The sequence below is a fragment of the Diabrotica undecimpunctata genome, chromosome 8 (genome assembly GCF_040954645.1).
Source record: "Diabrotica undecimpunctata isolate CICGRU chromosome 8, icDiaUnde3, whole genome shotgun sequence".
Classification (NCBI taxonomy): Eukaryota; Metazoa; Arthropoda; class Insecta; order Coleoptera; family Chrysomelidae; genus Diabrotica; species Diabrotica undecimpunctata.
Window position 1 is genome coordinate 81079528 of NC_092810.1, and position 15698 is coordinate 81095225.

General features: G+C 32.9%; 1 protein-coding gene across 5 annotated transcripts in view; it reads right to left on the reverse strand.

Moving 5' to 3' along the window:
* The window catches only part of LOC140447715 (uncharacterized), a 597936-nt gene that overhangs the window by 28282 nt on the left and 553956 nt on the right, over nt 1-15698 (reverse strand). For all 5 annotated transcript variants that reach the window (XM_072540522.1, XM_072540524.1, XM_072540523.1 and 2 more), the window contains 3 exons: nt 5212-5613; nt 4301-5038; nt 3819-4099 (listed from right to left, as the gene is read on the reverse strand). In XM_072540522.1, coding sequence (XP_072396623.1) covers nt 3819-4099; nt 4301-5038; nt 5212-5613 — 1421 coding nt within the window. The remainder of the gene's footprint in view (nt 1-3818; nt 4100-4300; nt 5039-5211; nt 5614-15698) is intronic.

Consider the following 15698-nt stretch of genomic DNA (forward strand, 5'->3'; position numbering starts at 1 on the left):
GGTAGGGTGTTTTTTTGCTTGTTGTTGAGTTGGTTAATTTTTCTCTGGATTTGAGAGCAGAAAAATTCCAGTTGTGAAACGTTTTCTAGCTCGTCTAAAAGGTGGTTCATTTCATCCACAGTCGAGTGATACTCTGTGACTGCTTCCGAAGCACTTGAGGAGGGTCTAATTGGGAGGGATGCTATCGAACTAGCAGGAGATATGGGAGGGAATTCTGTCATATTGTCGATATCGACTGCCTGACGGCTGTGTGAACGTAATGTATGTTCAGACGACATTTTTGGATACTCTACTTAAAAAACTCTGTTTTTTTCTAGCCTGTTGGCCGCTGCCAACAAACTTCTGGATGTCTCCCCAGGCCCTACGCGGTTGTTCACTCCTTTTAGTGCAATAGGAGGTTTCCTCTTGAGTTCTCAACTTTCCAGATCAGTATCTGTTTCTGGTTACCCTATAAATAGGGCTTAGCAGTGTCTCCCTGACGCTCTGGAAAGTGCCCCGAGGGCTTTACGCCCAGATGCACAGTGTAAACAATCTACAATCGCCTTACTTTTACACCAGAGTCACAAACAACTAGTGAAAAAGCTCGGTTGGACTGCAAATTAATCTACACGTGGTAGATTTCGCGCGAAATTTTTCAGCTTGCGTCGACTGAACGGCGCCAAGGCTACCAGCTATTGTAGGCCCCGCCCACTAGCTGATTTTACACTTGGCTGCCTTCAGTCGACGTGAAATTTGACGTAGATTTCGCTTGGATATCTTTTTGTCACTGTTTTTTTGTCATAAATACAGGTAACTCAAAGAGCAAAAAAGTTAAGTTGAAATTTATGCCACGTATGTGGCATATGTGGCACCCTTTATTAGCTACATCAAAGTGAGCATCAAATTATAATTTCTCATATTTAAAAGTACCCAGCTGTAAATTTTTATACATAAATGTTTACAAACATGAAAGTTATAGCGAAAAATAAAATTTTAAATTTGCACTTTAACACCCTGTATCTTTCTTAATATCAAAATTTTATTAAAGCAATTTGGCTTAAATCGTAATATTTTAAAGTGTATAGTCTACTGTTTCTTTTTGAACAATTACTTAAGGACCACCCTGTATAAACCCATATAAACACAATAATTAACTTAGACATGCCACAAGAAAATAGTTTCAGAACCTTTTCAAGAAATATGTTTTCACTTTAAGTTGTATGACAAATAGGAAAACGAAAACGGCATTCTTGTCGGAGTATCGCTACATACCTTTGTCCTATTGTAGGACATTGTTTTATTTGGATGAAAAATACACTAACCTGTCACGTGATACTATTGTCCTACAGTTACTAATAAAAAAAATGGTCTTGTGGTATTGACAACTTTTGAACGTAGGACCAGGATAACGTATTACGGAATTTGTAGGATAATGAGGGTGTTAAATTATATAAATATTGACTAACAGAAAAAAAAAATCAGGTGGCTAGTGATTATTTTTCATTACCTCGTTAATGGTAAATGTTGGAAAGTGGGGAAAGTTGGTCTGTTAAAACCTTGCATTTTGTAGGACAATTAAATATTGTTTTGGCTAATTTAGATAATTATCTTTAGAATGAACAAGAAAAAATCCCGTTAGTAATAAATTTTTGAGAATCGTCATGTCAACGTATTTCATCCCTTCTACCCCTGTTGGCTACAACAAAAATTGGGCGTCTTGTCAAAATGAAGCTATTCATGAAAAATTAACTTGTTAGTAATAAATGGCGAAAATTGGCCTGGGAGCCCGGACTATTGCTATTTCTTTTGGATGTTTTAGTGGGATTTTTAGGTCTATTTTTTCTTGTAGGATTTCTTTGAAAATATTCCAGTCTGTTGTTTTATTCGATAGTCTTCGTTAGTAGCTACTCTCATTGTGGACATTTTTCTGACGGATTTATCATTATTGTTGCAATGATTTGTGAATGAATGATCTGACGATAGGTCTTTATAAACAAGATTCCTTTATAAACAAAAAACTCAAGGTAAATCGGCAGCCTATTTCGATCGGTTGTCCAGTAAGTTGGTTTGTAGGTTGAGAGATATTTTAGTAGCATTTCTTCCACCACATCGTATAGGACTCTACTTCTTCACGGGGGGATAATCTTGAGCCCCAGCTCTTGTGTTTTGGAATTATAGTCGCCACCCACTAAGAACTTGGGTCCTAATCTAAAAATTGTTTCAAATCCATTCTCGTTAGGTTGATAATTTGGCGGAAAATAAACTACTGAAATGCATAGTGGGTAATAGTAATGTTTTAGATTATTCCTAATTTTTGTTGCTGCTCCACCTCTGAGGTTTCTGTCTGGATCAATATGGACTGCGTTGTAGACCTTATGCGAGGTGATTTTAAATTGTGCACTGGCGAATAAGTGCGTCTCAGATATTAACAGAATGTCTATTTTATTAGTGGCTAAGAATATTTCGATTTCTTGTCTATGTTTTAGAAATCCATTTGCGTTCCAATGAGTTGTCTTAAGTGTTGTATTTCTAGTGTCAATAGATTTATTGTTTATTGTTGGTTTTCTATTGTTTTCTGTAAACTCGAGATGATTGTGATAAAGTAAAATTGACTGTCTTGTATATTTTTGTTTGTTGTTGGATGTGGCATAGTTATAGGTTGCTGGTTTTGAACCACTTGTGTATATGTGCGCTTAGTTGTTGGATGCGTGTTTTCATTGTGGTTGGAGTCACTAATTGGGGTGAGCATTTGAGGGGCGTTGTTTATTTGTAATGATTTCACATTTTTATTTGGGTATCTTCTTGCTTGTATCTCTAGATAAGCCTGACGTTTTTAATTATAGATGGAAGGACACCTCCACATAAGGTACATTTTGCTGGTTTTACACCATTTTTATGTTTTTCGCAATTCGGGTAATCATAATTTCCAGCACATTTAACACATATATACGGTAATATGCATGGGTTTCTTGAGTAACCGTAGTTTTGGCAACGTTTATACTATATGATATGGGTTTTTATGGGGTGCTTCGAAGCGTACTTCCGCATATAATGAGTTTGTTATTCCAAAGATGTCTTTGTTATTTTCATTACGTTTCAGATCGATAAAGAATAGATTTTTGGATTGCTTGTTTTCCCTGTTATGAACACATAATTTTTTAACTGTATGTCCGTCGTCAGCAAGGGCTTTTTGGATTTCCTGAATTGAAGTACTGTAGTGGATATTTCTTGAAACGACCCTAAAGGATTTCTCTTCAACATCTGCTGTCGTCTTTGGCCCATTCCACGTTGACAGTTTTCACGCCACTAACATTGCCTTTACCGTCATCGAGAAATTCTTGTCATAATACTGACATTTATCTACAGGGAAAGTTTAGTTAAAAAAAATGAAAGAGGTCAATAAACAAATAGGCAACTTATTTTTGTAATCCATATGACCAAGTTGCGATATTTGTGCCAAGCAAAAGCAACTTACAATGCATTAACCGAATAAAAAAACTTCAAGGCACCAAGATAAATTTAAAATTGAAATAAGAAAGCTGGTTATAAATAAGAACGATGTCATTTTCACATTGTAAAAAATTCCAAATTCCCAGTGTCAATCACTCCTTCGCTATGTTTAATGTATTATGTTGTGGGCAAGCAAGCAGTTTAATTTCATGATTTTAGGTTCTGTGAGTAGAAAGGAGACCTAATCTAAAAATAATGTGTGAGTAATGTCAGACGTGTGCAAAAAACTACCGGATGAACCTTATGAAAGAGTTTCATGATGACATTTTAATTAGTTAATTGTACGTACAAAGCATTAAAATCCTAGAGTAAAAAAGTAGAAATATCACCTCTTCATGTCCATAATCCACTCTAAAGACTCTAGGCCATTGAGGCCATGGATTATCGTTAGATCTTTTCGGTCCAGGCTCCGGTAGAATTTCAAAAGTGGTTATCGAAGCAGCACCTTGCCTTAAAGAAGTGGCAATGCAATCACAGCCAGTATCACCACCGCCTATTATTATCACATTTTTGTCTTTGGCATGAGACCCATCAAAATTGGCACCGAGCTGTTTCTTTTGCCAACTCTCTAGGAATTCCATGGCGAAATGAATGCCATTCAATTGACGACCTACAACAATTTATTTTTTTATATAAAAAATCCAGTTTTTTTGGGAATCCCCTATTTAAAAAAGTATTTTTATTTCTCTTATAGAGCTTTCAAATGAGTGAGGCCTGAACTTTATCTGAAGGAAATATTTAATTGGTCCCAGCCTAATATTATTTTTTTTATATTTACTACACGTAATTTCGAAAATCTGCTATCACTTACCTGGAAGTGGTAAATCTCTCGGCCATGTAGCCCCTGTCGTAAGCACAACGGCATTATACTCTTCACTTAATTCTTTTGCTGAGATATCCTTCCCTACGTTAACATTTGTCTTAAATTCGATGCCTTCGGCAGCTAAAAGATCAACTCTTCTTTGGACAACTGTCTTGCTTAATTTCATCGTAGGTATTCCGTATTGAAGTAGTCCCCCAACTCTATCGTTTCGTTCAAAAACAGTTACTGAATGACCGGCTTTATTAAGTTGATTTGCACACGCCAGACCAGCAGGGCCGGAGCCCACAACTGCTATACGCCGACCAGTGCGATTTATTGGGATCTGGGGTATAATCCAGCCATTCTCGAACGCGTGGTCAATTATGGAGCATTCGATATTCTTAATGGTAACACTCGGTTCAGAAATACCAAGTACACAAGCAGCTTCACATGGTGCTGGACACACCCGCCCTGTAAACTCGGGGAAGTTATTTGTCTGCAGCAGATGATTCAGAGCCTGTCTCCACTGATTCTGGAAAACCAGAAGGTTCCATTTCGGAATAATATTTCCCAAAGGACATCCATGACTATTGGATTGACAAAAGGGCACCCCACATTCCATACATCTGGCTGCTTGTACCCGTAAACCTTTACGCACATGATTGAAGTTGTAAATTTCGTCCCAGTCTTTCATACGCTTGTCTGGAGGGCGGTAAGGGGCCATTTCTCTCGGGTACTTCATAAATCCTAAAAATTATTTACACGTGTAATTTTTTAGTTATTCATCAGTAGAAAAATAATTTCAATATTTACAAAATATCACGAAATCAACAATTCAAACTGATTCACTGCAAAATATGTCAAAGCAGTTGAAATTGTCTACATAAAAAACATACTCATAAGAAAATCACTAAACTTACCTCTTGTCTTATCCAGAGCCCTTTCGGCTTTCTTCTGCTCTTGAGTAGTATCTCCAATAGTATCTTCAATATCTTTTATTTTAGGTTCAACAGGTTGAGATTGAGTAATAGCAATTTCAGTTGCTTTTTGTTTTAAAGCTCTTTGATACTCATACGGGAACACTTTAACGAATTCTTTGCGATGACTATCAAATTCGTTTATTAGTTGTTGAGCAATCAAGCTGCCCGTTTCTTCTTGGAATTCTTTCAGTAGGGATTTCACCAGCTCAACGTCTTCTTTGTCTTCTAGTTTGCAAAGTTCGACGGTCTCCATGTTGCATTTGGTAGAAAATTTGCCGTCGACGTCCCATACGTAAGCGATACCTCCAGACATACCGGCGGAAAAATTTCTGCCGGTAAGACCTGAAATGCAAAATTAACAAATATATTTATGAATAGAAAAAAAAACATTCATAATTAACAAACATTGTTTTTCGTTTTTGGTTTGTTTAATTCTTTCAGGACATAGAAACTCTTGATATATCACCAAAAAACATAACCAAAGTTAACAGTGGTACACAGTTTGTACTACAATTTCAAATATAGTAATCACAGTGCAGTGGTTGAAAATTAAAAGGACGTGAGTAGTAGATAAACGTACGTACTATAATATATATATATATATATATATATATATATATATATATATATACATACATATATATATATATATATATATATATATATATATATACATACATATATATATATATATATATATATATATATATATACATATATATATATATATATATATATATATATATATATATATATATATATATATATATATATATATATATTGTTATGTTTTTTCTTTCCCAACCAAAGAAAAATAAATAAAAAAAATCCATCGAAATAAAATTTTAAGATATCAATATAAACAAATTGTATATAGTAATTTAAGATAAGATTTAGTGTAGATAAGAATAGAAATTTGTTTGGCAAACGACCTTTTTCCGTTTCAAACAAAATTATCAAAAAACCTTTGTTTAGAATTAGAAGACATTTTACCTGTAAGTTAATCTTTTCATTGTTTGTATAATCGAGTATTAAATGACCATATTCTAATCTTTTGAAATATGTATAAATTGTGTATTGACAAAACCAATTTTAAAGTAAGCTATTTAGTTTTTCTCTGAAACCGAAATTAGGCTTTTCCAAAATCATGGTAAACACAATTTGAGCTTTTGATTGGACGGTCGTTTTTAAATGGGAATTTGTGAGCCGATCAGGAGAACCGGAGAAGTCAGTTATAATTTTTTCATCGAAGGAAACAGTCGTTTGTCTCAAGATAGGGTGTGGTTCCTGAGTTGGATACCGGCATTGTGAAAAGAATTGAATAGTTTTGCAGAAGGAGATAGCAAGTAGATTGAAAGAGGTCCTTGTATCTACCGTGGGCATTTTGTGAAGATTTGTGAAAGTAGTTTTACGGCATCAAGTTGACAAAAGGAGGTCCTTGTGTCATTAATAAGTAGTTGAGTTTTTGGAGAAGTGTTTGACATCATGGTCATTAGCATTCAAATTTAAGAACTAAGGTTTTGTTAGGCTAATCAAAAGTTTAAAGTTTTGTTGTTTCTTGTTTCAAGTAAAGAAAAATTTAAGTAAAATTGGTTTTCACTTAATATAAATGTATGTAGATTTAAAATCTTATTATTATAAAAATTTGATTTATTTTCTTGTATGCTGATTGATAAGATAACGACAGAATTTGATAATTGTTTTATTCGTTCATATAAAATAAAGAAACGTAAATTTTTGTAATATAATATATTTTTTATTCTTATTCTTCTTCTCCCACCCGATAAAAGACAACTAGAAAATCTTTGAATCCATCGAACACAGGTAATATAAGGAGTTTATTTTACTTTTGATAACAAATAAGTTATATTTTTCTTATTGGCTCAATAAACTAAGATTAAAGTCAAAATAAACAATCATAACAAATGGCCCCCAACGTGTAAGGCGTAGAAAGTATTTGTAGTTAAAATTTAAACGGATAGAGAAAGAAAGCAAATTTCTCTAGGTTCAAATTTTTACATGATATAATTTATGATATTTGATTGATTTTTACAACTGACAAAAGTTTTAAAATTTTATTGCATTTATTTGAATTTATTGCATTTGGGATAAGAGGAAAAGTTTTCGTCTTTGCAACATTACTCGAATTTCATATTTGGCGGGGATATTATTGCACAAATTTCAAAGCTTCATATTTGGCGGGGATTATTAATCTAACGAACATGTCGACCACAAGGAGTCAAAGCAAAATGCAAGAAAGAAAGGAGGATAACAGATTAGAAGAAACAATTGTTGAAGAAGGATCGGATAAGGAAGGAAATGCTACAATAATGGAGGAAAGAAAAGAAACAGGGATGTTAGAAAAATTATTAGCAATGATGCAAATACAGACACAAACAGTAGAGAAAAACCAACAAGAAACATCACTAAAAATGGATGAAACAAAACAAACAATGGATAGAAATCAACAAGAAACAAAACAAACAATGAGCAATATAGAGCAGCGTTTGGAAAACTATGAACAGGAAATTAAAGGATGTGTTGAGGGGATAAAGAAAGAACTGATACAACAAATAGAAGAGATTAATGAAATTAAAAATAAAATGGGAGAACAAGAAAAGAAAGTAGAAAATAAGATGAAGGAAATCAAGATTGGCCAGAAAAAGGAATTAGATCAGTTAGAAGAAAAATTTGAAATGGCGTTACAAAAAATATTATATCCCGGAACAAATTAGATATTGTAGCAATAGATATGTTAAGCGATCTAATTATGACGACGAAGAGGAATAAACATGTTTTAGTCATGGTAGATATGTTTTCCAAATATGTAAAATTATACAGTTGCCGTACCACGAAAGGGGAAGAATTAATGAGAAAAATCGACAATTTTATAGCCACCGTAGGAACACCAAGAAGGATTCTTCTAGACAATGCAACATATTTTAGAAATGATCGTTTCAAGGGACAACTTCGAGAACGGGGAATAGAGACAAATTTTGTTAGCATCAGACATCCACAGAGTAATCCTTCGGAACGTTTTATACAGGAAGTGACGAAGTTTCTACGGATTACAACAGAGGGTCAACATCGACGATGGGATAGGAAAGTCGCCGAAGTAGAAACGTATCTAAATACCATCCCGAGCACCGTAACGAAAGAGACCCCAGAATATATAATGAAGGGTATAATGCCACTAAGAGCATGGGAAGATAGAGAACAAAAGGAATACACACAGATAATGGAAAATGTGCAGAGGAGATTGCGGAGAGCGAACGAAAAATATATCCAGAGGCAAGACCAAAATAGGAAAAGAAGACCAGTTACTTTCAAAAAAGGTGAGAAGGTTATGGTGAGAGCATTGCGCGTGTCCAACATACCTAGCAACGTGTGCGGAAAGTTAATGCCTGTTTTTGAGGGTCCGTACATAGTAAACAATGAGAATGGAATGAATAGTTATGAGTTGAAGCACATACAATCAGACAAGATTAGGGGAATTTATAATATCAACGATGTTTACAAATATTATGAATAAAATACTGGTATTGTTTTTGCATAGAGAAAAATCCCTGCATAATTCAGTAATTTTTATCATATGCAAAGGCGGGGATTTGTTATGTTTTTTCTTTCCCAACCAAAGAAAAATAAATAAAAAAAATCCATCGAAATAAAATTTTAAGATATCAATATAAACAAATTGTATATAGTAATTTAAGATAAGATTTAGTGTAGATAAGAATAGAAATTTGTTTGGCAAACGACCTTTTTCCGTTTCAAACAAAATAATCAAAAAACCTTTGTTTATAATTAGAAAACATTTTACCTGTAAGTTAATCTTTTCATTGTTTGTATAATCGAGTATTAAATGACCATATTCTAATCTTTTGAAATATGTATAAAATGTGTATTGACAAAACCAATTTTAAAGTAAGCTATTTAGTTTTTCTCTGAAACCGAAATTAGGCTTTTCCAAAATCATGGTAAACACAATTTGAGCTTTTGATTGGACGGTCGTTTTTAAATGGGAATTTGTGAGCCGATAAGGAGAACCGGAGAAGTCAGTTATAATTTGGTCATCGAAGGAAACAATCGTTTGTCTCAAGATAGGGTGTGGTTCGTGAGTTGGATACCGGCATTGTGAAAAGAATTGAATAGTTTTGCAGAAGGAGATAGCAAGTAGATTGAAAGAGGTCCTTGTATCTACCGTGGGCATTTTGTGAAGATTTGTGAAAGTAGTTTTACGGCATCAAGTTGACAAAAGGAGGTCCTTGTGTCATTAATAAGTAGTTGAGTTTTTGGAGAAGTGCATCAGGTGTTTTTGGTTAGTGCAGCAGGTTTGCGGAGACGTTAGGAAGGAGCCGAGGTGCCAAAAAGGAGAGACCACATCGTTGAGAAGACTGGATTTTTCTGGGTATGTTCCAACATACAACTCAATAAGCAAATAAGCTGTAAGTGTTTTGTACAATTGAATTTTATATTTGTGAAGGATCGGTTTGACATCATGGTCATTAGTATTCAAATTTAAGAACTGAGGTTTTGTTAGGCTAATCAAAAGTTTAAAGTTTTGTTGTTTCTTGTTTCAAGTAAAGAAAAATTTAAGTAAAATTGGTTTTCACTTAATATAAATGTATGTAGATTTAAAATCTTAATATTATAAAAATTTGATTTATTTTCTTGTATGCTGATTGATAAGATAACGACAGAATTTGATAATTGTTTTATTCGTTCATATAAAATAAAGAAACGTAAATTTTTGTAATATAATATATTTTTTATTCTTATCCTTCTTCTCTATCCCGATAAAAGACAACTAGAAAATCTTTGAATCCATCGAACACAGGTAATATAAGGAGTTTATTTTACTTTTGATAACAAATAAGTTATATTTTTTTATTGGATCAATAAACTAAGAGTAAAGTCAAAATAAACAATCATAACAATATATATATATATATATATATATATATATATATATATATATATATATATATATATATATGTATATATATATATAAGAAACAACACAGGTTATTAGGTTTGCAGTCAGAAAATTGGCCGGGATCTTAATGAAACACTCTTTATGACTTTTTGTCTGGCTTTCGGAATGGTTTTATTCCTTTTTCAAGACACTGTAATAAGAAAAAAAAATGTAAATATTTATAAAATATCACAAATCTTCAGTGCAACTTACTAGTCGTTGAGATTATTTGTAAAAGCACAGACACTCAACATTAATAACACACATATAAAATATAAAATAGTGGACAAAATACATTTTAAAATTCTTTAAAATTTAGGTTTCAGAGTAAAAAGATTTCATAAGAGTTTTAACATTTATATTTGACTCTAACATCTTTTTATTCAATGATAATTTCTTTAAACAAATCTTGGCACTCCAATGGGCAGTAAAATATCCCCCATACTATGTAACTTTGTTTTGGATGAACTTATAACAACGTGTAAAGAAAATATACCTTTTCACATACCTTTTATTAAACGATATGTTGATGATTTGATTTTATCGGTCCCTGAAAACAAAGTAACTGATGTGTTAAACACCTTTAACGCCCAATGTGAACACCTAAAGTTTAATATAATATATTATATAATATAATATATTATATTAAACTTATTATTATTAAAATTATTTAAAGATAATATGATTCCTTTTTTAGACATGCTAATCCATCGTGGCAATGATGGCATGCTAAGGACAGAGTGGTATCGTAAAACTTGTTTTAGTAACCGTTTTATAAACTTTCATTCTCAACATCCATCTAAGATGAAAACAAATTTGGTTTTGGCCCTGAAAACTAGGGTTATCAACTTGTCACACATCGAGTTCAGAGACAAGGGACTAAAAAAGCTGAGATCTATATTACAAAAGAACTCCTATCCTATAGGGCTGTTAAATAAACTCATTTTCGGTTCTCCTTTTCCTTCGCATTTTTCTGACAACCAAAATTTTCATAACAATGAGGTCCGACAATTGACATTGACACAGAACACATCAGTGATACCATCTAAAATAACTTATGGTTGCCTACCCTACATTCCAGTTCTGACACCGAAGCTAATGAACATCTTTAAAAATGTTAGTGGTTTAAAAATTACAACCAAAAATGTGAAAACGGTATCGAAGTTATACACAAAAACAAAAGATCCTTTCACAATACAGGAGTCATCGAATGTTGTTTATACTATACCGTGTAATAATTGTAACAAAATATATATAGGAGAATCATCTCGTAATTTTCACAGTAGCTCAGAATCTCACATCGTAGCGATATAAAAACTAAAAAAATAAATGCATGTGCATTGACAGAACATGCATTAACGTTGAAACATGAATTTAATTTCGAGGATTCCTGTATTTTGGCAAAGGAAAAGAACCATTCAAAACGTGTTTTCTTGGAAATGTGTTCCATAAAATCCAGTACATCTTGCATCAATAAAAAGTCAGACATAGATAAACTGAGCAACATTTATTGTTACTTACTGGAAAAACATCCAAAATAAAATTAATATCTACCTGTACCCACACAAATTACACTTATATGCATAACATGTTGCATACCATTAAGACAGGTTTAAAAATTAAAATCACCTAAGATGGGCCTCTAGTATTTCTTAAAAAGAAATATAATATTAAGTACACCTAATTATTTTTTAATCATAGGGTTTTATCTTTTTGGTCTCTATGTGTCAGAGTTAAAACACACCAGTAAAAGATGACAAACTAAATTTTTACTATCTGTACCTAAATTTTAAAGAATTTTAAAATGTATTTTGTCCACTATTTTATATTTTATATTTGTGTTATTAATGTTGAGTGTCTATGCTTTTACAAATAATCTCAACGACTAGTAAGTTGCACTGAAGATTTGTGATATTTTATAAATATTTACATTTTTTTTTCTTATTACAGTGTCTTGAAAAAGGAATAAAACCATTCCGAAAACTAGACAAAAAGTCATAAGAGTTTTTCATTAACATCCCGGCCAATTTTCTGACGGCAACCCTAATAAACTGTGTTGTTTGTTTATATTGACAGTCACTAATATCCAGTAATTCTTGTATATATATATATATATATATATATATATATATATATATATATATGTAAAGTAAACAAATGCTGAGCTACTATTTATGCGAACATAAGAGTCTAAGGTGGTACAAAAAGTTAAAATTGCATATTTTTCAGCTCATCTTGCTGTATATATAACACTAGATATCAAAAGAAGATGTCCCTTTGCGATTTTCAACTTTTGGCCATTGAGAGTTTAAGGACCAAATCCCAGGTATCTACCTATTAAAAAACCGGTAGTTAACCATTTACCTCAAAATTTTTCAAAAACTGTTTTACGAAAAACTAGTTGCTGAAAATTATTTTCAGTTATTCATTCTAATGTAAAAAGTGTAAGTTTTTTATTTTTTTTATTCTTCTATAAGAATTTTTAACTTTGGAAACAATATTACAAAGTTTATAATTATAAATAAAAAATTATACGTTTATATAGTTATTTATTATTTTAATAGAAAAATGTAATAAACTTTACCACAATTCTCTATAAAAAAAGTCATCATCATCATCACTGGCTCCACAACCCTTTTTGGGCCTTGGCCTGTTCCAAGATTCTTCTCCATTCTGATCTGTTTCGTGCTTTTTTTCTCCAGTTTTTTTATTTTTAAGGTTGTTATATCATTTTCTATTTGTTCTAAGTATCTCAGTTTCGGTCTTCCTCTTGTTCTTTTTCCTACTGGCATCTGTTTGAATATTTTGTTTGGTATTTCGCCTTCTTCCATTCTTTCTACATGTCCTATCCAACGCAGCCGTCCTATTTTAATGAATGTTATAATATTCGGATCCTGGTATATTTTGTATAGTTCAGAGTTATATCTTCTTCGCCATATTCCGTTTTCTTTTGTGCCCTTATATATGTGTCGCAAGATTTTTCTTTCGAAGGTGGCTAACAACGTTTCCTCTCTTTTAGTGAGTGTCCAGGTTTCTGAGCCATATGTGAGTACCGGTCTTATTAGGGTTTTATATATTTGGCATTTTGTCTTTCTTGCGACGTTATCTGATCTTAGGTGTCTAATTAAGCCATTAAAATTTATTTGCAATAAATATTCGCCTCTTCACTTCCTCCGTAACGTTATTATCAAACGTGACTAGGGATCCCAAGTATATAAAGTTTTTTACCCCTCTATGTTGTATTCTCCTATTGTTATATTTTGTGGATGCCTTATTTCTTTGTTTTTACTTACCTGCATATATTTTGTTTTGGTCTGATTGATTTTAAGACCACTATTTTGTGCAGCTCGTTTTATTTGGTTGTATGCCTCTATCATTTCTCTTCTTGATCTTGTGATTATGTCAACATCATCTGCAAATGCTAGTAGTTGCACGCGTTTATTAGTAGTCTCTTTTTCACATCTATTGTTTCCGTTAATTCATTTTGTATCCGGATTCTACTTTCTACTTTTAGAGATTCTTTTATCAGTTCTATTAGTTGTGATGGTATATTAAATTCTTTCATTGCTTTTATTAAGAATTCTCGGTTTATATTGCCATATGCGCTTTCAAAGTCTATGAAGAGATGATGTGTGTCGATGTTATATTCACTTGTTTTTTCGAGGATCTGTCGCAGAACAAATATCTGGTCTATTGTTGACTTCTGTCTACAGAAGCTACTTTGGTATTTGCCAACTATTTTTTCAGCGTGTGGTCTAAGTCTTTCATAAATGACGTTGGACATTATTTTGTATGCTGCATTCAGCAGCGTCATTCCACGGTAGTTTCCACATTCTAACTGATTTCCTTTTTTATGTAATGGTACAATAATACCGCTATTCCACTCCGTTGGTAGCTGTTTATTCGACCATATCTTTGTTATCAATTCATGTATTGTTTTTTGTAGTGCGTCTCCTCCTTCCTTCAGTAACTCCTATGCTATTTGATCCGATCCCGGTGCTTTATTGTTCTTTAACTTTTCTACTGCTGCTCTAATCTCGGCTATTGTTGGTGGAGTCTTTTCTCTGTTGTCTGCTTGGTCTAATGGTATGTCAGGGGTCGTCTGTCTCCGATCTCCTTCAAACTTTTCCGTAGAATGTTCTGTCCATCTACTTAGTATCTCTTGCTGTTCTGTCAATATATTACCTTCCTTATCTCTATACATCGTTGTTCTTGGTTCGAAGTCTTTTCTTCTTTTGTTTAGTCTCTGATAAAATTTCCTTGTCTCTGTTGATTTACTTAGTTCTTGAAGTTCTTAAAAATCTTTGTTCATATATTCTCTCTTTTTCTTCGGTGAGTTTTCTTTTCTTCTTTGCGTAGTCGTTTATATTCTTCCTCTGCTTGTCGGATTCTGTGCCCCTGTTGCATCAGTAAATATACTCTGTTTTTTTTTGTCTGTGATGATCTGACATTCTTCGTCAAACCAGTTATTCGTTCTTGTTTTTCTTTCTCTACCTTTTATGCCTAGTACTTCTTTAGCTGCCTCTTTTATGATGTGTCCGCATTCTTCCCACTCCTTATTTAGGTTTTTATGTGTTATTCTGTTTTCTAGTTTGTTGTTTATCTTTTCTTTATATTCTTTATTTTTGTTTGTTTCTTTGAGTCTTTCTACCTTGTATCGCTCATGTTTAGAGTCTCTTTCCTTTTTGATGTTTGAAATTCTAGCCCGTACCCTACTTTCGACCAGGTAGTGATCAGAATCCGCATTTGCCCCTCTTCTGGTGCGGACGTTTATTATATTCGATTGGTGTCTCGAGTCTACAATAACATGATCTATCATATTTACTGTAAGTCCATCCGGGGATTTCCAGGTACCTTTGTGTATATCTTTGCGAGCGAAGTACGTGCTGGCAATCTCCATGTTAAGTGATCTTGCTAGGTTTATTAACCTATTGCCATTGTCATTTGATTGCTCATGGAGACTGTGCCTATCTATTGTGGGTTGGAATTGCTGTTCTTTTCCAACTTTGGCGGTTAGGTCTCCATAAATTATTTTTATATCATTTTTTGGGCATAACTGATATGCGGACTCTAATTCGTCATAAAACTGTTCTTTAATTTCCTCTTCTTTTTCTTCTGTCGGGGCATGCGCATTAATTAGACTGTAGTTAAAGAAACGATAAACGAACTATAAAAAAGTACCTACTAAATTTACTATGCACCTAAACGAAAATATACCTATTCAGTTCACGAATCCAGCCAGCTAACCGGTCAGTGGAGTTGTATTTCATTCTTTGAACTCAACCCAAACTGATCGATATTATTATAAATATAGGTAAATATATATATATATATATATATATATATATATATATATATATATATATATATATGCTGTCACTATTTTTCCGGGTTTGACTCCGCGTTGTAAAATGCTGGTTTTCTTGAAAACCATTGTTTTGGCGACGTTTCG